This window comes from Suillus paluster (assembly GCF_016628075.1).
Source record: "Suillus paluster strain FC165 chromosome Unknown EDB91scaffold_11, whole genome shotgun sequence".
NCBI classification, from domain to species: Eukaryota; Fungi; Basidiomycota; class Agaricomycetes; order Boletales; family Suillaceae; genus Suillus; species Suillus paluster.
Window position 1 is genome coordinate 26,346 of NW_024537571.1, and position 20,486 is coordinate 46,831.

A 20,486-nucleotide genomic window follows, 5' to 3' on the forward strand; every position below is an offset into this window, starting at 1 on the left:
GATTGGATTAGGGTTAAGGGACGCAGATCCAGTTGCCCAATTTTGGTGCCTTGAAGAAGGCGGAACCGAATGCCAATTGGTGTAAATTCCAGGAAGTAGTAAATATTATCACACCATGGTCTTTGGTGAAATACTCATGAAATCACTGCAGAAACGAGATTTTATCCCTATAGGGTTGAAGTAGAAGTAGTGACGATAAACACACCATAACCAGATAGTTGTGAATGTGGGAATCTCCAGTGCCTAGAGTTGAGAAAGGTGACCATTCCGGCCTCAATCCCGAGGTGAGTTAGGCAACATGTGCTAGGATGGGATGGCTGCCCTAGCACCTAACCCAATATCAGAATCACATCTGGATACTGGTTATGGGGATCCACTTTTGATCTGAATATTAGAGTGAGCTAGGTCTGATTTGCTTCTGAATATCAGGTAAATCGAAGTCTGATTAAGGTAGAGATATACAACACGTCTTCTATGATGCTTCTAGGGATTCGCGCTTCCCATGGTGCACCATCCTGGGTAGTAATTGATACCTTCCCTCCCTCCCCTCTTTCCAGCACCAATGTTCACAACTAGTCAAGGTTCTCAACACCGCCCCAGTGGTGCAGTAACAAATGCAGTTGAAAGTACTGGAGGAATGCATCAGGATAGTCAATGGCAGATGATCGAACCTCACTGTGCCCTGCTACAACTAGCACCTTGCCCGTCACCACTATTTGTTGATCTGCAAACATAGTTAACAAGGAATGATCAATTCTGCATGCACCCATCAGCATATCAGACCAAATTCCAGTAAGCTCAGCCCACCTGCCAAGCAGACATCAGATAGATGTAACCTTGTCGTCTGGACTCTGGAGCCCTACTTCTGGGCTCAACAGATACATTAGCAGAAGGGAGAAACACAGATAATGGAAAGCACGCACTTGTACTTGACAGCTACTTGACCTGGTGGTGTGACTATATGTGCTATAGATAAGCAATTCTGATCAAAAGAGTAGTGCTACTAGTTAGTGCTATATACCCATGAATAAAACGACAATCCAAATTGTAACCTTATGCTCAAATTTCGTCCACATTGAGTTTGGGTCTGGAATAGGTCTTGTGTCTGTACCACATCAAGTTATACACCTAAACACCCTCGGATTACGGTGGAGCTAAAATCTCGCTTCCGCAGTGAATGGAGGTACATGCCATGATGAGATCATGACAGATTGTAACTTTCCCACTTAAGGCATTGAACTTATTGATATATATACACTGGGTTGTAGAGTTGTGGTCTATCCTTCAGTTCAGACTAGGATTCACTACCAGTGATGGCTTCATGGGGGAGCACAACCAAGTGCGTCAACATCAATTCAAAGCTACAGCTACTGAACAATGCATAGCAGAGCCCCAGAAAAGCATCCACCTTTATTTCCAACCTATAGTTATAGAATGGGGGCCTGTGATATAGTAGAACTTGTCAATATGGTTAGGATATCCTTACCAACTTGGACCAGACATGGCCATCCCAGGCATTCCTTTCAAGACAACTCTCCTCAGAAATCATATCAGCAGAGGGGCTCAGGGGTGTATGAGCCAGTGGGTTAAGTGGAAGGACATTTTGTGCTGAGGAACTGGTTCTAATTTAAATTGAAACCCCAAGGAAGCTTATTGGAAACACCCACTGTTGGGTCCAGAACAAGCCACCTTCATCACATGGGCTTTTTGTGCTTGCTCTCTCATCCCATATACTGTCCATTTGTGTATGGAGGCAACCAAGAGTAGGGTGTGACATGCTGCCACAGTTGTAGAGTTAGCAACCTCACCTGATTGGAGCATGACATGTAAACAAGTCAGCAACCAGTGACATTGGGTGCCTGTCAAGGCTGTCATACTATGTCTGAGTATGGCCTAGTGTTGTTGCACTGTATGAAGTGTCACTGTGAATGGTGCTAGGTGAGTTTGCAGATGTGAATTACTGTCATTGTACTGTTCTCAGTGAGCTTTCCTCATGTGAAGCACTGTCTGTTGAAAAGTGTGTGCCTTCCAGGCTAAATGACCACCTGAGATGGTTCTACTATAGCGAGGGGGTTCTAGAACAAATTCATTGACCCTCTTGGATAAAGTTCTGGTTGACTGTGTTTCTCGTCTTTCTGTCTTACTGTATACATTCAATCTTGGGTTCGTGGGGGTCAAGGTTCGCATGTTCATTCACCACTGTAACCTGTGACGAACTTAAGATAGGTTCGCCAAGGTGGTTGGACTACATTGAAGGACTTGGAGTCTCCGAGTCAGATTGACTCTATGCTTGCTCAATTGATCCCCAGTCGACAACAGAGATTGCTACATATCTGACTTCTTTCTACCTTTCTGTAGTATCTTGGCAGGATATTGAACACAAGGGTACATTGATATAATTTAGTAAGTTTATTTGTCTGGTCTGAACATCCCCCCCGCAGCACCACCGCTGCAACCAGCAGCAACAATGACTCAGCAGATAGTACTGAAGTATCCTTACCAAAAGATGATGTGGTCGAGAGTGATGGAGTCAATGACAAGGCCCCATAGGAGGTGGTGCTCAAACATATCATGTCTGGCAAGACCCATGTGCCAGAAGGATATAACATGGATGCAGATGGGTCTCTGATAGTAGATGGTGCTACCAACAAGCATCATGAGGTGATTTCCCCTAGTGAGGGTATCGAGGAGGTCAGCAGAGGGAAGCAATGGCACATTGCAAACACGCAATACGGAGAATGAGGAATATAAAGGGAGAGATGGGGCTGGGGCTGAGGGCGAATGAATCAATTGAAGGTTCATTGGTAATATACATGTTTGTGTTATTTGAATGTAAAATTCAAGTCTGTCATTGTGAGGTGCATGCATCATACTATTCTGCATGATTAGGAGGCTCCGAGGATGTTCCCTACTAGTATACCAAGTTACTAATAGATCTATATAGTGCTACATATTCCTATGATACGGGTAATATGTTACGCCCTCTCATTGCATGTAGCACATGATAGCATTATGTTGAAGCCTCAGGTGCTATGTGGCACTACTGTAAGATTGGGGGGATGGCGATAGAGCTACACATGGTATGTACACTACAGAGTGCTATATGTTCATCCATATTTTTCCTGATGTCAAGAACCAGCCCTCTGGGCTAATACCACTCTGGCCTCGAGACTCATCGAAGGCTGATTCATCCTGCACCAGATGCCTGATCCTGCCATGCCCCTGGCATGCTACCATGGGTTTTGCAATATTCTTGATGGGGCAAAGAGTGGCTTGACCATTTTACTGGAGGTTGTGAAGAGAGGCACAAAGCTATGCCAAAAGCACTCCACAGAGTGGAAAGAAAATGTACCGGTGTGTATGGATGCAACCTGCTGGGTCAGTGTGACACCTGCATTCATGAGACCCGAGCTCCATTCGGAGGCGTTACCTCACCTAATATAGGCAACTTCCCTTGTTAGGCACACAACTATGAGAAGCAGGAAGGACAATGTTATAGCCAGAAAACAATGTTCTATAGTAGTCTGACCAGATGGATAACCTTTTCTCAAAATAAAATGACTGGAAACAACAATGGGCTGTCTGTTTAGAAATGGATCGGGGTAGCCAACCCTCAAAGTCCACCACCTGGTGCTGGAGAGGGGGTAGCTTCTGGGCTATTATGGCTGAGCCCTGCTGACCGGGAATCAGCGGCTGGAAAAAAATCCATGCCTGGAGTAGGCAAGGAAGTTTCAAGATTGTGAGGTTGGGATAACAAGTAGGCGGGGGGACAAGCAATACAAGGTGGGATCATCCACTGCAGATACAGTCCAAGGATAGTAGACTGGAATACAATGCTGGACATACAACCCTATGTTTTCTCTCCAGTCCCACACTTCATCATCCCAGCTCAGGGATGGGTCACCATGCCCTCGGTGCCATTGAAACCCAGCTAGTTCATGAGGTATCCATGGATATCGATGTTTTGTATGGGTATACCAATCAGGACTTTGCATGCTGTCAAACAGCACCGCCGGTCTTTCAGCTCTGGGACCGGTCCACTGATGCAGTACATTCAAGTCCAACCAGTCCAGCGAGGCATTAGGTAACACCCAGGTCAAACCGGCTAACACACAACAACTTGGAGAAACGTGATTGCCTGCATTTAACTGGGGGTGTATTGGAGGCTTGTAGTGGTTGGTCCAATCAATGGTGGTGCGATCACAGTTTCTACAGACAATAGAGGGTGTTTTTGCCAAGTGATCGAAATTTCCTTACAGTCCTGCAAAATTGGCTGAGGGGGCACTGGTCTACCATACAGTGGCTCAAAAAACTGTCCGCATGTTTTCACATTTTTCACTATCTATGATATTGTGTGAGAATATACAAACACATCAAGAACATGCTGGTACCATATTGTAGTACTACTTCAGGGCTTCCAATTGAGCCCTATGGCGTGGGAATTGGTGGAGATATGGTGGAGATATGAGGCTTACAAAATGATGACTCATGCGGACAGTTTTTTGACTCAAGTATTTTACAGTGATAATCAGGTATTCTAGTACATTGTGTGACCTCCCTTGGCTTTAATTACTGCCTCTATCCTTCTAGGCATACTCTTAAAACTATATCTAACTATATAAATCAGAATGTCTCATGTGTTATGGTCATAATTACCATGAAAGCCGTCTCCTCTACTCAAAGGGATAATATCTTCTCTTTGTCCTATGCTGGCCTCTCTGCTCATCAAATTTCCTCTAGAACTGAAGTATGCAAGTCTACTGCAGCCAAGTGTATCAAAGAAAGCCACCTGGACAAGGAAAACTCTTGTGGAGGACGTCCACCTCTGCTAATAAGGGGGCTATCATCCAACATATCACTACAGGAAAGGCTAATAATGCCCTCCAAGCCACCCATTATACCAATTCCACCATCACCACCACTGTCTCTTCACAAACTGTGAGGAATGTTCTCAAGGCAGCTCATCTCAAGGCAGTAACAAAGAAGAAATGCCTCTTATCTCTATTAAACATAGGCTGAAAAGACTACCTTTGGCTTGGCCCATCAAAACTGGACTGTAGAGGACTGGAAGCATGTTATATGTTCAGATGAGACCAAAATCAATAGGATTGGGTCAGATGGGAAGGTATATGTATGGAAAAAGAAGAGGGATTTTCTAACAGACAGAGAGGTTAGTGAGGCTGTCAGATTTGGAGGAGGTTCTCTAATGGTATGGGGCTGTATGAGATGGAATGGTGTGGGTATGCCTGCTGAAGTTGAGGGGAGGATGGATGCTGAGCAGTATGTGGACATTCTAAATGACCACTTGCTGCCTAGCATAGCTGACTCAGGGATTGATGAAGAAGACATCATTTTCCAACAGGATAATGATCCCAAGCACACATCTAGGAGAGCCAGACAATGGTTTAAAGAACATAATATCAATGTTCTTGACTGACCAGCACAGTCCCCTGATGTCAATGTCATTGAACATCTCTGGGGAATACTCAAGAAGATGCTTCAAGCCTATGAAACCCCCCCTAAAGGAGTATAGGAGCTATGGGAGAGAGTAGCAGTGGAATGGGCAAGGATTACAGCAGAATATTGCCAGAAATTGATTGAGAGTATGCCTAGAAGGATAGAGGCAGTAATTAAAGCCAAGGGAGGTCACACAATGTACTAGAATACCTGATTATCACTGTAAAATACTTGAGTCAAAAAACTGTCCGCATGAGTCATCATTTTGTAAGCCTCATATCTCCACCATATCTCGACAAATTCCCACGCCATAGGGCTCAATTGGAAGCCCTGAAGTAGTACTACAATATGGTACCAGCATGTCCTTGATGTGTTTGTACATTCTCACACAATATCATAGATAGTGAAAAATGTGAAAACATGCGGACAGTTTTTTGAGCCACTGTATGTAATGTCAAGCCTTGTGATGAGGCTTCCTAGTACTCAATGAGCTACGTAGTAGACCAGATAAATATTTGCAAAATACAAACAAGAGAAGCTTTGGAAGTGGGTATTCACTCCATTCTGGGTCCAAGTGAGAGTCATGTGGTTTACATGTGCACATGGACTATCCATATATGTACAAAGGCCATGGGTATGTATGTATTGTAGCGGGCCAACATTTTGTACTTCTACGTCAAGATTCTCTGCTTCACCCCTCGTTCACACTATCTTGCTCTTACCCTGTGTACCTTAATCAATCTCCAGGTACCCCGGGTGATCACCGATCAGTCTGGACAGCAACCTGTCTGTTAAACCTTGAAACTTCTCACGATGCTGAGCGCTGAATCCTGTTCTCTTGAGATAGTCGTTCTCCCTCTATGCAGATCCACTTGGCTCTTCAAGTCATGGGTCTATAGCAGAAGGCTGGGGCGGCAGGGCAGTATATGGCTCACCACTTTCTTTTCCTCCCAATCAGTCAAATCTCTGCCCTCTGCTGTCTTCAACCATCCTTCAAGGCTGCTAATACTGATCAATTCTGCTTGTCACTGGTGGCTCCTTCCGACGCCCAACTTTCTCTTGCAGCCAATGGACTATGTCAACCATGACCACTCCTCAGCCCACTACTACAACGAAGAATGGAAGGTACAGTGTCTGTCTGGTCTTTGGATTCACTCACTAACTGTTTGGTACTACACTAGAAACTTCCAGATCAGTGGCTCAAGATCATTAGTTAATTGGTAAGTTTCATAGTTTCTATTGTACTTTAGCTGTCATTGCTGTAGAAATACTGAGATCGAGGTGCTGACACTGGTAAGTACGGGTTGAGCATACACTAACGTGACCTGTGTAGATCAAGGACGGAATGTGGACTGGGAACAAGGGCAGCAACATCACCAAGTTCATTGGCAGAGCTATGTGTTGGAGTGGGTATAGCATTCAGTTGTACAGGCAGGGATGGGGTGTATTATTGTGTAATGTGTTTGTAACATTTTCGCAATGCATTGTTTTTGGTCCATTCATGTCAATGTGGGTATATGCAAAAAGTCAATTGAGAGCTACAACAATATACTAAAATCTACACTATGCAAACACACTCAATGTTATGATATCTCACTTGAAGTGAGTTACTAGAAATCTACTATAAGTCTCATCCTTGTCCTCATATCTACATGAATATTGTTGCCTATATTTCTGTCGTTTTCCGGAGATGTGGTTAGGACCGGTCCTTACTGGCAGACCTCTTGCATAAATTACTCTATACAACACTTCCACTTTTCAGTTTCATAGGAGTGCAATAGTAAATTGGGAAATGTTTGTGACAACCATGAAAAACACCGTGCAATTATTGAAATGGAGCTTTAAACATGCTTCTGATTGAATCTGAGTTTGAATACAGGTATATATCATTCTTTTAGACCTCCCACGCCATCATCTGCTCTGTTGTGTCCTGAGATATGGGGCTGACAGGACCATACCAGACTTGGGGGAGCACTTCGGATGTGAAGCCTTTCCTGGGTCACCTGTGATGTCAAACTTGTTAATACCATCTTGCTGTCAGTTGCACCATGAGATATGGGGCCGACAGGACCATACCAGACCTGGGGGAGTGCTTTGGATGTGAAGCCTTTCCTGGGTCGCCTGTGATGTCAAACTTGTTATACCATCTTGCTGTCAGCAAACCCATCAAAAATGGGTCCGGAGGATTACAATGTCCTTCTGTCGCATATCCACCATTTGGACCCTATTCTCACTGTCCAAATGACACAGGAATGTAGCCAGCTCAAGAGTCCCCGTTTTTGTCATACTATGTCACACCCTGCCATTGAACCATTTCATACTCCACACAACTGTGTATACACCAGCAACCCAACACAAGTGAGATGCACAATGATATCTTCATCATATTTTGCAAAATTAGACACAATGATAGAAGTGTGTGGGAAGATATGCAAGTAATGCTACAGTTGACTATGTGATAGTAAGGTATGATGATAGGTTCTTAATCCTGAGTGCTAGTGTAAATTATAAGGCAGGTGTTCAAGTTGTTGAGGTAGTGCAGGTTGATGATCTTGACCAGTGTTGTTTTTAACCCCGGGTTATAACTGGTGCATCCTGCCTTGAATTAACTGGGGTTGATGGGGTCAAATCACAGTTAATTGCTACCAGGCACTAGCTAGTCCGAGTTATCGATAACAATTGGAATATTCAAGCTCGATGGACCACTTCCCATGCCCAATGACTCCCCTAGTACATTCCCACCAGTGTGCAACTCTTCATCCTTGGGCAGGCTTGACATTAGCTCATAGAATTATGCTTCACTCTCCATGTTTTTCATGCCCTGGAACAAAAACTTGTCCCATCCAACCTCAACAGACCAATTGAACATGTCCCATATGCGAAACATCCTCTTCTGACCAAAGAAGCAGTGAATTTGCTGCAGGGCATGAGATGTTCTCCTCAGCTTCAATGACTTCTCCTAACCCAGACATGTAATTGTCATTGTTGTTGTCGGCATCTTGCCACAACTGCAGTGCAACACATTGGGGTTATCAATATTTGGGACAAGGTTTTAATGTTGGTTTTTTGGGCAAAACTTTAAGTTTCATATGCACAACATTTAAACCTGTCCTAAATGTTGATAACCCTGATGTGACAGCCGAAAATGAGACATAAATGATTTATGTAACACATCAATTGACAATGACTCACCTTCCTGCGTCAAAATTGCACAATTTCTGACAGCCTGCAATATTCCATGTGCAACAACCTGCTGATCAGTGTTCCCAAGATCCCTTAGCCTTCACCTTGACACAGCATTTACAGTGTGCCTGCCAGTGCACTTTATCAACCTTTATAGGCCCCTGATGGAAATGTTCCCATATCCAGGACTTCTCCCTAGCCATTGGAGAAGCTTTGGAAATTGGAAGGCAATACAGTTCCGGGGGAATGGGAGAGAGAGAATCTGAGAGATCAACGATAATAATTGAAAGTTTTCCAACCCCCCATTTAACCCAATTAACTAACCCTACTAACCCTCTGAAAATCACAGATCCATTTAACTAACCTCTTCACCCGTTATAACCAGGTTGAGTTATAACTCTTTCAACAGGTTAGTGACAACACTGATCTTGACCATGCAGGTCTTCAGTGCTAAGACTCTAAATTTGACACATGTGTTTAGTGCCACATTTTGGCTCACCGGAATCTCAATTCATACATCACACTTTGGATGGATTATCACATCTGGTTGTATTTCTTATACTGCATGTCTTTCTATTAAGAAAGTAGTCCTGGAGATATTTATTTTCACATGGCCTTAGGATTACATGCTTCTATGGATCCTCCATACATCCCAAAAATGCCAGGTCCTCCTTCTCACTCTTCTAACTGTTCTCCATAGCAAGGTGCAGTACTAGTGTGCCCCAGAACACAGAGAGAAGGCCCAGCGATCCTAATAGCCAGTTAGGTCAAGAAACTCAAAGGCAGCAGCAACACAAACCATTTGCAGCACCACTTGTACTGCCACCTCTGCAACACCAGCTCTCCCCTCTCAAAAATGATGGTGGGCTGCTGCAGATGGATCCTTTTTTTAGCGCAGGACAACAGGATGCAAGCCTTGAACCACAAGTGATGGTAAATCCATTTAAATGCTCTATGTTAGGTACTGTGCTGGTTCAAGAGGCAGAGGGGTCAAGGCTTGGCTTCAGCTCTTGCGCTGCGCCCTTAGCTGAGTACGTGCCCCAAATTTGGAGCGGGTCCGACATTGTCCGACAATGGGACGAGTGAACTGCTTAGGTCCGCTTTGAGTGTTGGGAAGTAAGAGCTACTAGCGATGGGCCGACTAGCAGTGGAGTAGAGAAGGCAGAGAGTGATGTGGAGGGTGGATAGGAATGGGGGAATGTTTGGTAGGAGCGGGAAAGGCGGAGGATAATGCAGAGGATGGGAGAAGGGGCAAAGAAGATATTGATAGGGGCGGAGAAATAAGAGGGACACTTAGAGCACGGCTCTAAGTTGGAGCGGAGGGTCGGAGGGTTGGAGGTAACAACAAGTTGAGACTTGTGTCCAGAGGAGGCAAGGTCCTACTGAGAATTCTCACAAGAGGTAACTGCAAGAAGACAAGTAATATTAAGACTGAGGAAAAATATCTAAGTACATGATATGTTATATACTTCTATGTATGAGGCAGTGACCAGGATAACTATGTTGTAAAGCTATGTACCAAGGATATAATTTGTAAGTACTTACACAGGTGAAGACATAAGTCGGAGTGGATATCAATATGTATGCATCAGATCAGTGATCAAGCGGTAATAGGAGTTACTGGTGATCCAGAAGTAAGGGTCTATGTACCAAAGGGGAAAGTATATATCTAAAAGGGGAAAGAGGTCCAGTTGAATGGAGATGTTTATGGAAGGGGACCAGTTGAGATGAGTAGAGCGGAGGTGATCGGAAAGCGGAGCAGATATTGATATTGGAGTGGTCGGATCAGGTATATGACACTCTACTAGAAAACACCAGATACTCATCATAGATAGACCAATGATGGCCTGTATGTGTTTGGGCGTCAGGTACATGGGAGGTCGGCATTGTCAGAATCTCGCCAAGGGACACCATATCAATCTGGCCAGAGAACACTGTATCAAGGGACATCATCAGCACAAGGGACACCATACAACAATGGGGTTTAACATTGCAAGGTTCGTCTGATCCATCCATGAATCTGCATTCCATGGTTGCGCAGGTCATAGCTCAAATGCACCAACTGACTAAAACCTCAGATCAGCATACTAATCAAGATGCAATAATGAATACCTCCCTTTGAAAAGTCTTGGAGCATCTTGATGCAGCAGAAAAGAAGATTGAGAAGCTCAAAAATGAAGGTGCAGACAAGGGCAAACCTCCCAAGAAGGCTGCAACCCCGAACATTTTGAGCAAGCATCCAATCTTGGAAGGTAAATCAGCAATTGTTTGAACATCAACAAAGACTCACCAAATAATATTGAATAGCCTCTCATTCACCCAATTTTCTTTGAGCTGTGTGGTGTAGACCCGTTGCTTGGCAAGGCAAAGCAAGTAGAAGTGTTGATAGCTATCAAACCATTACCAAACAGAGAACCATTTGAGATGTTGAACGAAGGGGGCCCTTCCACTGTCGATGCAAAATTTGTTCCAGTCTGTGTCTAACTGCAGTGAGTGCATGGGGGCTTGTAAGTGAAACTTGAAGCAGGTAATAATAATAAAACTCGGTTCCATGCATAAGTCAAGACTTCATCATCGGCCAGCAGACCTCACGGGATGATTTGGCGCACATTAGGGAAGCAAGTACTAGTGCAGATGTCTCATAAAATGTCAAATGAAGTGACTCACCTCTTGGAGGGACAGTTTTGCTGATGCACAAGATCTTTAGTATCAGGTTCCAACTCTGGCTCGGTTTTACTGTCGTCCACTACCTGGGTGCCTGCCTCAATGGCTGGCACTAGAAATAATTGATGTCTATTCAGTAACACAGATCAATGAACATAGGAAAAAGTTACCATATTCTGGACCTCCAACCAGTGCGTAAGGATTTCCGGCTTATTGGTTCGTGTTTTTCTGTCGTCGGACCCTCTGAAGTATTAGGTTGTGACCTCGATTGCTTGAGAGGCTTTCACATTGAAATTTCAACACTACAGGTCCCGGTTTTCTGCACTTGAAAGTGAATTTGAAAGTTTTCAGTTGCATAGGTAGCTCAAGCTTGATTGTGTTGCAGTCTGCCATCATGACAGCATGAGTACTATGCTAGATAGCGAGGACTTGGAGATATTTTCAAAACACCTACCTTCATTCAAGTCTACCATAAAAGAGGTCGAAAGGATGGATTTACGGATCAGGTTAGTGGTGGGACAGCGAGTGTTTGAAGAGTATGGATGACGGTCGGGAAAGATGTGATCATGAAGTCTATTGGCTTATTGTAACCACCTTGAAAGTCTATGTAAGGTTCAGTTTCAGCCAGTGTAAAGTAAAGATATTGACGTTCCAGTGTAAGACTTGGTTAAACCACCAGATCCCAAGCTGAGGACACAGTAAAATGACCTTCCTCTTTTCAATGAGATCTGACAGATCCTAGGAGGTTGGTAAGCCACTCAGTCACCAGAAGGGGAGGGCTGATCAATCTCACTGCATGGTGTAATCTGGTGAGTACAACACCAAAAAATTCTGACCAAGACGGGCTCACATTGGGAGCTGGGCTGAACCAACACCTTCCCCCTGTAGGTGAAGTCTGGCCAATGAGACCATGTGCCTTGCCTCTGTGAAGGTCAGTGGACCCCAGAGTTGCTGGATGTCATGCATGAGGAGACAACCGACCCTGTACCCTGAGTGAGAACAATCCTGCTTTGGCAATGGGTCGTAAATGGAATCACCTGCTTCTTCATTGCCAATCATCTCACAAAGCTCCACAAGCATATGACCTTAATTCTGGATTTTTGGGAGGAGTGTCTTGGAACACCCAGGCGAGATTCCTTCCATCAGGGACACAACAGAGTCCTGGGTCTACCGAAGATAGATGAAAGGACAACCCCCAGGAACAACATTTGGAGACTGACACAGGACACATTTAGTGACCCCAAGGTTGAGGTTGATGGCTGAACTCAGCATGTAATATACACAAGCCGCATGTCCTGATGGGCAATAAGTCACTGGTGCAACACTAAGCTTGTGTTATGTTAGGGCGATGATTGTATCAGGATCATGGTGCTGACAAGACATCCCAATATCTGACCCATAGGTGAGTAGGCAACCCTGTAAGATCACAAATATCACTCACATCAGGGACTGGAAATGTTCCTGAATCAACTTAAGAAAGCTGGCAGCCAAGGAGTTTGATCCAGGTGGTCCTTGATCTGCTGCAGGGGTTGGTGGTGTCTGTACCTCTTGTGAAACCCAAAATGCTGGCTGAGAGGCCAGGCATGGCAACTGGAACACTCATACAACATGGGCTCCTGCAATCCAACAGCATTGACCTGGATTTGGATCACTTGACCAAACTTACCATGATATAGTACAGGTGTTGAAACGATAGGTGACAGTTAGATACACAAGTTAAGGTGATTGATCTGCCGGTGAAATCTGCTTCCATATTTTCTGGTTTATCATGTGACTGTAGTGCAACATTTCACTGAATTCACCTATAGCTCACTGTACACAAAGTGTAATTGAAAATGGTTCTATAATTATGTGCGCAGAGTATGTAGCAATACACCCATATAATTTTCAAGAGTTAAATCGAGAAAATGAGGAATGAGTAAGCATTACAGTGATCAAAAAGCTTAAATGTGCAAAACAAGTGACATCAGGGCCACCCACATACCGAGATGGGTGAGATGGAAATGAAGAAAATTGCTGTTGTTGCCGACAGATGCTCTACAATGAACTTGATTTCATCAATGTTAAGTCATTGCTGGAGATCACATGTGAAATCAGGGGCTTTCGCACAATCTTCTTTCCAAAATTCCACTGTGAACTGGATTTTATTGAACAGTGTTGGGGTTATTCGAAGCGAGTCTACCATGAACTTCCAGTGTCATCAAAAGAGGCTGATCTTGAATGGAATGTTCTTGCTGCCCTTCTGGCTGTTCCACTAGAAGCTATTTGATGGGAAGCCTTTTTTGACTCTTTAGTTTTCTTGTTACTCTGATTTCAAGTTTTGATCCTTTCAAATCAGATTCTCCACATGCTCACTTAGATTTATGGACACCTACCACAAGGGCCTCAATGGGAAGCAGGCCATGTGGGCGCCAAAGCAATGTTGTGGTCATTGTGTGCTTCCGGAGACAATAATAGCGGAGTTGGCAGTGGCAGTGGCAATGGCGAAAATGTCTTGATGTATCTCACAGTGAACCAACTGAGCAGTTTTCTGTAGAGATGTTGGGTTATATACCCTTGATATCTGACACCAGTGAATGGAAATGCTCTATACTGCTACCTATGTGTGATTGACTGATTTTCTTCCACCAATTGCATTCTGAGCTTTTGACAGTCACATTTGCAAAATCACAGAACAGTCTTTGCTACTTGTATGTTGCTGCAGAGTTATGAGGCAAAGATGTGTTTTTGGACCTCTTAAGTCATGTGATGAACCAGAGTATGAACGTGGCCTGTCTTAGCAGATGACTGGTATTCAAAATTCTGGACTAATCACATATGCATGTAATAATTATTGGAACTTGCCTTAAGCTTAAGAAAGGTTTCAAAGATAGGATGTATATGAAAATGGCTAAGTCATTATCAGACACTTACAGTGACCATGTGGTAAGTATGTACCGACCCAGGTAGACAAACTCCATTAGATGAAAATATACTAATGTGGGTAAGGAGAGAAACTCTATAAACTCCCCACCTAGATGATACAACCTACGGATGGTTGCAACTGCAAGGCACATATTTGGCCTCACAGTTGTTGATCATGTTGTTGGCAGTAGCTCTGCTTCCTAAACATCTCCTAAATCTCAAACCATTTTTCAATTGGTTCCCCCCGTTCAACCCCTTCTTCAATTGGTTCCCACAGCTCAACCCCTTCTTCAATTGGTTCCTGCATCTCAACCCATTCTTCAATTGGTTCCTACATCTCAACCCCTTCTTCAATTGGCTCCCACAGCTCATTTTCACTCAAGGCTGCTACTGGGGTCAACCAGACTCCCCAAGAGTTACATTTCCCTCACTATTTGAAGAAGGAGCTGGGGGGACATTGGGCTCACTGACATTCCCAGACTACCTCAAACAAAAATAAGTCTCAGTTGCGGTAGACGAGGCCTTCGGGGCAGTTTCTCACCAAAGATCCTGAAGCTATTGGCTGCCCTGGCTGCATAGCCTGGCAGCGTCAGGTAGTACATCAGGGGTGGTCAAATGTGGACCTACTAGGAGGGCCTGTCCTCTTGGATGTATGACACCTGGATGAAACCTGATATTTCCTGGAGACCAGTTAATAAGGATAAGATGAAGATTCTGGAGGCATACCTCAGGTAGTTGACTTCTTTTGTTTTGGGAGGACTTAGCTACATCAGGGGACTAACAAATAATTTAGATCTACAGACTATCCCTAGAGGAAGTATTCCTCATGGACACTTACATGTGGATGCTTGAATAAGCTTGGTTGGATGGTCAGGGGATCCACCTCCATGGGCACCTCAGGGGAACTACCAGGCTGACGCTTATCCAGCTCTTTAATCATGGTCTCCAAACATAATTGCCAGCTGGCCAGGTTGGATTCCACCATAGGTGCTGGTGGATTCCTGCTGAGGTTGGACTCTAGCAATATGCATTGCCAATCCAGAGGGTGCTTTATGGGGTCATGCATGTTCCCATGTAAGCCTTTCATGATGGGGGTTGCTGTCTTCAGCCAACCCTCCCAATCTGCAGAACAATTTATTTTCTAAATAGATAACAGCTGAACTCATTCTCACTGTAGCTCCCAGATACATTTGAGTGGTCCTGGAGGAGTTTCTCTACCCTATCATCTGAGGCCGGTTGCATCCCATTTAGATGATATACCTGGTACCCCCAGCTGACCACGATACTCAAAACCCATTGCCGGGTCATTTTTGTTGGTGCAGGAAGGGTCGTCACAGGCAACAGGACGTCAGAATGAGGGTCCTCCGAAGGAGGACCGATAGACTACTAGGTGAGCATGGGAAAGTCAGGTGGGGGTTGTTCCGCCCAACAGGAGAGAGGTTGAGGGTTACTGCAGTCATAACCAACAGTAGAAGCGGAGCGGAAGGAACTGCTTGGACGAAGTCCAAAGCAGGGCGGAACAGAGGGGACGAATGTGCAAGAGTGCGGGGATCAGTTCCAATGCATAGGAAAGGTGGCCAATGCACGGGGAGTCGGAAGAGCAGAGGGATAGGGGAATGGGGGAGTGGGGGAATGGGGGAATGGAGGAACAGAGGAGCAGAGGAGCGGAGGAACAGAGGAGTGGAGGAACAGAGGAGCGGGGAAGTGGCCAACCTAGGGAGTCATTCCCCTAGGTTGGCAAACAGGAGTTTTGACTCGGGTTAAACCTAAGTCAAAGGACAGAAGAGCAGGGCTTAGAAAAGGTAATATTCAGACTAAGGATCTACAGACAGATGTACATATTTTTATATACTCTAAGTAAGTAGCATAGCATAGCAGAAGGCTATGTGCTGAGTGTACAGGATTACAGGAGAGATGACTGAGACATACGAGAAGAGGCTTGGAGAATAGTATGTACGCGATGGATCAGAAATCATTTGGGTATAGGGATTGCCGGTGATCCAAAAAGCAGAACTATGATACTAAATGGAGATAGGACCAGTTGAGTGGTTCCTAGTCTAGGAGTGGACTGGTGAGGCAGTTGGGTGGACCAATCATTGGGTGGGGCAACACGAGCGGAACTGAAGGAACCGAGCGGGTCAGAAAAGCGGAGGGAGTAGGAATAGGATCGGGCGGACCAATAGGGCGCAGGGGCGGAACCCCAGATAGGGTCGGATGGAAGGGGTATAGTATCGGAGGACATAGGGGTAGTGTCGGAGGAGCGGAACAGGGTTGGGCGGAGGTAGCAGGGCTTGTCCTGCTGAGATGCACTTCGTGCATTGTCAGAGAAGGAGGGATGGAGCAGATGGGAAAACAGGGGGTCGGACCAGGGGTGGGGATATTCACAGGTGGTATTGGAGGTGCCTGGATCCGGTATATGACAACAACCAAGTGCGTCAACATCAATTCAAAGCTACAGCTACTGAACAATGCATAGCAGAGCCCTAAAAGAGCATCCACCTTTATTTCCAACCTATAGTTATAGAATGGGGGCCTGTGATATAGTAGAACTTGTCAACATGGTCAGGATATCCTTACCAACTTGGACCAGACATGGCCATCCCAGGCATTCCTTTCAAGACAACTCTCTTCAGAAATCATATTGGCAGAAGAGGCTCAGGGGGTGTATGAGCCAGTGGGTTAAGTTGAAGGACATTTTGTGCTGAGGGACTGGTTCAAATTGAAATTGAATATTGAAACCCCGAGCAAAATGCTTATTGGAACCACTGTGCCATTGGGTCCAGAACAAGCTGCCTTCCTCATGTGGGTGTCATATCCTGTACCTCCAGACCTGGAATTCCAGATGCTCACCTACAAAAGTCCGGGTTTTCATCCTATTCTCTGTCCAGCACTCTGCTTTCATCTCCAAACTCATTCCTATCCCCATTTAGAATACTGCTCTCCGGCTACCAGTTGTATACCTTTCCGCTTTGCTTACTGATCCGTCCATTTGTATTTCATTTCTGACTTTGCTGCTTTGATCTGTTGTACTCTTACTAATAGACTTTCCACATGCTCAGGGCATAGCTTTTACTTTACTGACTGATTTACTTATATGATACCTACAGTATATACACTCCTGTAATACTCTGGTACCTCCTCAGTTCGAATATCACCTAAAATCCTGCTTATTCCTGCATCTCTGGACTTGAGCTTTGTCTCCTGTCAATCTCCAAGTCTTAGGATTGATTCCTTTGACTGTACCTCCGACTCTCCATCTTAGTTCTGCTCATTCCTGCTTCTCCGGACTTGAGTCTGATCTCCTGTCCACCTCCGAGTCTTAGGGTTAATCCTTAAGACTATTTCTCCAGCTCTACCATAGGGTAGTCTACCTCTGTTCCGTTTCTACTCCAGACTTGTCCAAAGTAGTCTTACTCTATTTGTTCCTAGTCTGCCGGAGTTTCCACTGAACTCCCCCTGCGTCTAACCTCTGGACTTACCCAGACTTCTGTTGGACTTCCCCTCTGCCTCTTGGAAATTAAGGGCATGTACTCAGGTAAGGGGTGCAGCACATGAGCTGAAGCCAAGCCCTTTGAGTTACCTTTCCCTTGAGCACAACCTTAACAGTGGGCTTCTCATGCTTGCTCTCTCATCCCATACAGTCATTCTGTTAGGTACTGTGCCAGCTCAGGAAGCAGCGAGGTCAGGGCTTGGCTTCAGCTCTTGCGCTGTGCCCTTAGCCGAGTACGTGCCCCAAATTTGGAGTGGGTCCGACGATAGGACGAGTGGTCCGCTTAGGTCCGCTTTGAGGGTCAGGGGGTAAGAGCTGCTAGCGGTGGGCCGACTAGGAGCAGAGCAGAGAAGGCGGGGAGTGATGTGGAGGGTGGATAGGAGCAGGGGGAATGTTTGGTAGAAGCGGGGAAGGCAGAGGATAATGCGGAGGATGGAAAAGGGTCAGAGGGGAATATTGAAAGGGGCGGAGAAATAAGGGGGACACTTAGAGCACGGCTCTAAGTCGGAGCAGAGGGTCGGAGGGTCGGAGGTGACAACAAGTTGAGACTTGTGTCCAGAGGAGGCAAGGTCCTACTGAGAATTCTCACAAGTAGTAACTGCAAGAAGACAAGTAATATTAAGACTGAGGAAATTATCTAAGTACAGGATATGTTATATACTTCTATGTATGAGACAGTGATTATGATAACTATGTTGTAAAGCTATGTACCAAGGATATAGTTTGTAAGTACTTTACACAGGCGAAGACATAAGTTGGAGTGGATATCAATATGTACGCGTTGGATCAGTGATCGGGCAGTAATAGGAATTACCGGTGATCCGGAAGCAAGGGTCTATGTACTGAAGGGGAAAGTATATATCTAAAAGGGGAAAGAGGTCCAGTTGAATGGAGAGGTTATGGAAGGGGACCAGTTGAGCGGTTGAGCAGAAGTGTAGAAGCGGAATGCGGACTGTGATTGGATGGAGCGGAGGATGGATGGAGCGGGGGTGGTTGGAAAGCGGAGCAGATATCAATATCAGAGCAGTCGGATCAGGTATATGACACATTCACCACCATTTGAGTTTGGAATTTTCGGATGTCTGCTACATCACAACCAGACACAATCTCGAAAATCACTTTTGAGGATGGTCATTATAGATAGCTAATCTACTTGGTATGTAGTTTTGAAGAACATGAAATGAGATGTTATTCTGCAATAAAAAGTCTGTTATTCTGGGTGTTATCGTACGTCCACCATCATTTGTGCTGACCCGAAAAGGCAGATTTATTCCCCAGTCCCGCAGATAAGATACACCATGTTGTATCAATGTTCTTCCTTGCTATCTTCATCTGACTCATTCTCCTCTGGCTCTTCCTCATCAATGTGAGTGAGTGTTGGTTTTGGGAGTGAGACCTCAAGTCTCCTGAGCTTCGGTTTGACATATCTCAAGCGTCGTTTCTCCAACTTTGCCTTTGCTTGCTCTTCCTCCCACTGCCTCAGCTCCTCCTTGTATTCAAATTCTTGCCTGTGCGCTTCATTTCTCTCCAGCTGCTTCCCATCTTCCTCTTTCCACGCTTTCATCAAACATGCTCGCTTGTATCACATATCAAGTCTGTGTTTGTCGGATCTCACTTGATGACACTGATAAGAGGCTATCGAGACACCCTCCACCGGCAGCGTTCTGGCAACATACAAACTTGTCGACTCACTTGTGGAATAGAACAGTAATATGTTTGGAGGTTGTGTGCATGTATGTATTTCTTTAGTTTATGAATCTGATTCTAGTTGTTTTGTTTTCAGGGACATAAAATAGTGAAAATCTGGTAACATAACATAACATCACATAATTGTCTAAGGTCTTTTATGCCTATTATTACTACCAATATATAGTTGTGCATGTAACTCATATGATAAGTAGAGTAAAAAAGTTACATGAGATAGTATCAAATTTGAGTGTCCACTGTCAGGCAAAGCAGATGCAAATGATGGTGAATGAGTGTATATATATACTAGTCCAAGCCCATTGTGCCTTCCTTAAGTTCTCACACCTACTGGACCACCTTCTTCCACTCGTCGCTCTTCAACACAACCCCTGGAGAAGTCAACACATCCTGGGCTGCGTTTTATGCAGCCCACAATGATCCCGCACCAAGAATTTCCCTCCTGGATCAGTACTCAGTAGTTGCTAAGTTATGCCCTAAACTCTGTCCTTCTTGGTCTCCAAGCAGGCAGAGGAGGTTATCTGTCCTTCTTGGTCTCCAAGCAGGCAGAGGAGGTTATCTGTCCATATCTTTTTTTCTATTGCACCGCCTGGCATCCGGCTTTTGTCACCTCACTCTGCACACTCACAGCTCGCTCCCATGCTACTTATTTTGTCTCCCAGGTCAAAACTGCTTGACTTATGCCCCCAAACCTCACTCCAGGTAGCTTAGAGAGGGTGGAGGAGAAGGTTCGTCCAAATCTTTTTTTCAATGCAGCACCTGGCTTCCAGCTTTTGCCACCTCACTCTACACACTCACAGCTCGCTCACACACTACTTATTTTGTCTCCCGGGCCAAAACTGCTCGACAGCTTACAGGGAGGAGGATGGAAAGGTGAGCTCGTATCTTTTTTTCATGTCAGTTTCTCGCAACCAGCTGTTCACATATCACTCTAGGGAGTCTAATATCCTCCCCACACCACTCATCTCGCTGCCCAGACCTCTGTATCCAACGCTATTCCCCATTCCTCCTCCTTGGCGCTCTAGAGGGAGGAGGATGGCAAGGTGAGCTCATATCTTTTTTCACGTCAGTTTCTTGCACTTGG

The 20,486-nt window shown here is 45.0% G+C and overlaps 4 protein-coding genes across 4 annotated transcripts; 2 read left to right on the forward strand and 2 right to left on the reverse strand.

The window, feature by feature from the left end:
* Positions 1-2,571: 2,571 nt before the first annotated feature.
* On the forward strand, positions 2,572-4,084 carry EDB91DRAFT_1079668 (uncharacterized protein; the record flags this gene model as incomplete). Its single annotated transcript, XM_041315156.1, has 5 exons — positions 2,572-2,691; positions 3,009-3,080; positions 3,202-3,354; positions 3,591-3,739; positions 3,868-4,084. The coding sequence occupies 5 exons, from the start codon at positions 2,572-2,574 to the stop codon at positions 4,082-4,084; spliced, it is 711 nt and encodes a 236-aa protein (XP_041180030.1).
* Positions 4,085-10,482: 6,398 nt separating this feature from the next.
* Positions 10,483-11,124, forward strand: EDB91DRAFT_1079669 (uncharacterized protein; the record flags this gene model as incomplete). Its single annotated transcript, XM_041315157.1, is given in 4 exon segments — positions 10,483-10,489; positions 10,509-10,637; positions 10,767-10,892; positions 10,988-11,124. The coding sequence occupies 4 exon segments, from the start codon at positions 10,483-10,485 to the stop codon at positions 11,122-11,124; spliced, it is 399 nt and encodes a 132-aa protein (XP_041180031.1).
* Positions 11,125-14,539: 3,415 nt separating this feature from the next.
* On the reverse strand, positions 14,540-16,450 carry EDB91DRAFT_1245467 (uncharacterized protein; the record flags this gene model as incomplete). Its single annotated transcript, XM_041322550.1, has 9 exons — positions 14,540-14,592; positions 14,640-14,688; positions 14,750-14,788; positions 14,836-14,985; positions 15,047-15,330; positions 15,381-15,591; positions 15,639-15,921; positions 16,138-16,221; positions 16,278-16,450. 9 exons carry the CDS (start codon positions 16,448-16,450, stop codon positions 14,540-14,542), a joined length of 1,326 nt encoding a protein of 441 aa, XP_041180032.1.
* A 2,554-nt stretch (positions 16,451-19,004) lies between these two features.
* On the reverse strand, positions 19,005-19,431 carry EDB91DRAFT_1079671 (uncharacterized protein; the record flags this gene model as incomplete). The annotated part of the gene is made up of 3 exons (XM_041315158.1): positions 19,005-19,274; positions 19,314-19,362; positions 19,391-19,431. The coding sequence occupies 3 exons, from the start codon at positions 19,429-19,431 to the stop codon at positions 19,005-19,007; spliced, it is 360 nt and encodes a 119-aa protein (XP_041180033.1).
* Between the last annotated feature and the right edge of the window lie 1,055 nt (positions 19,432-20,486).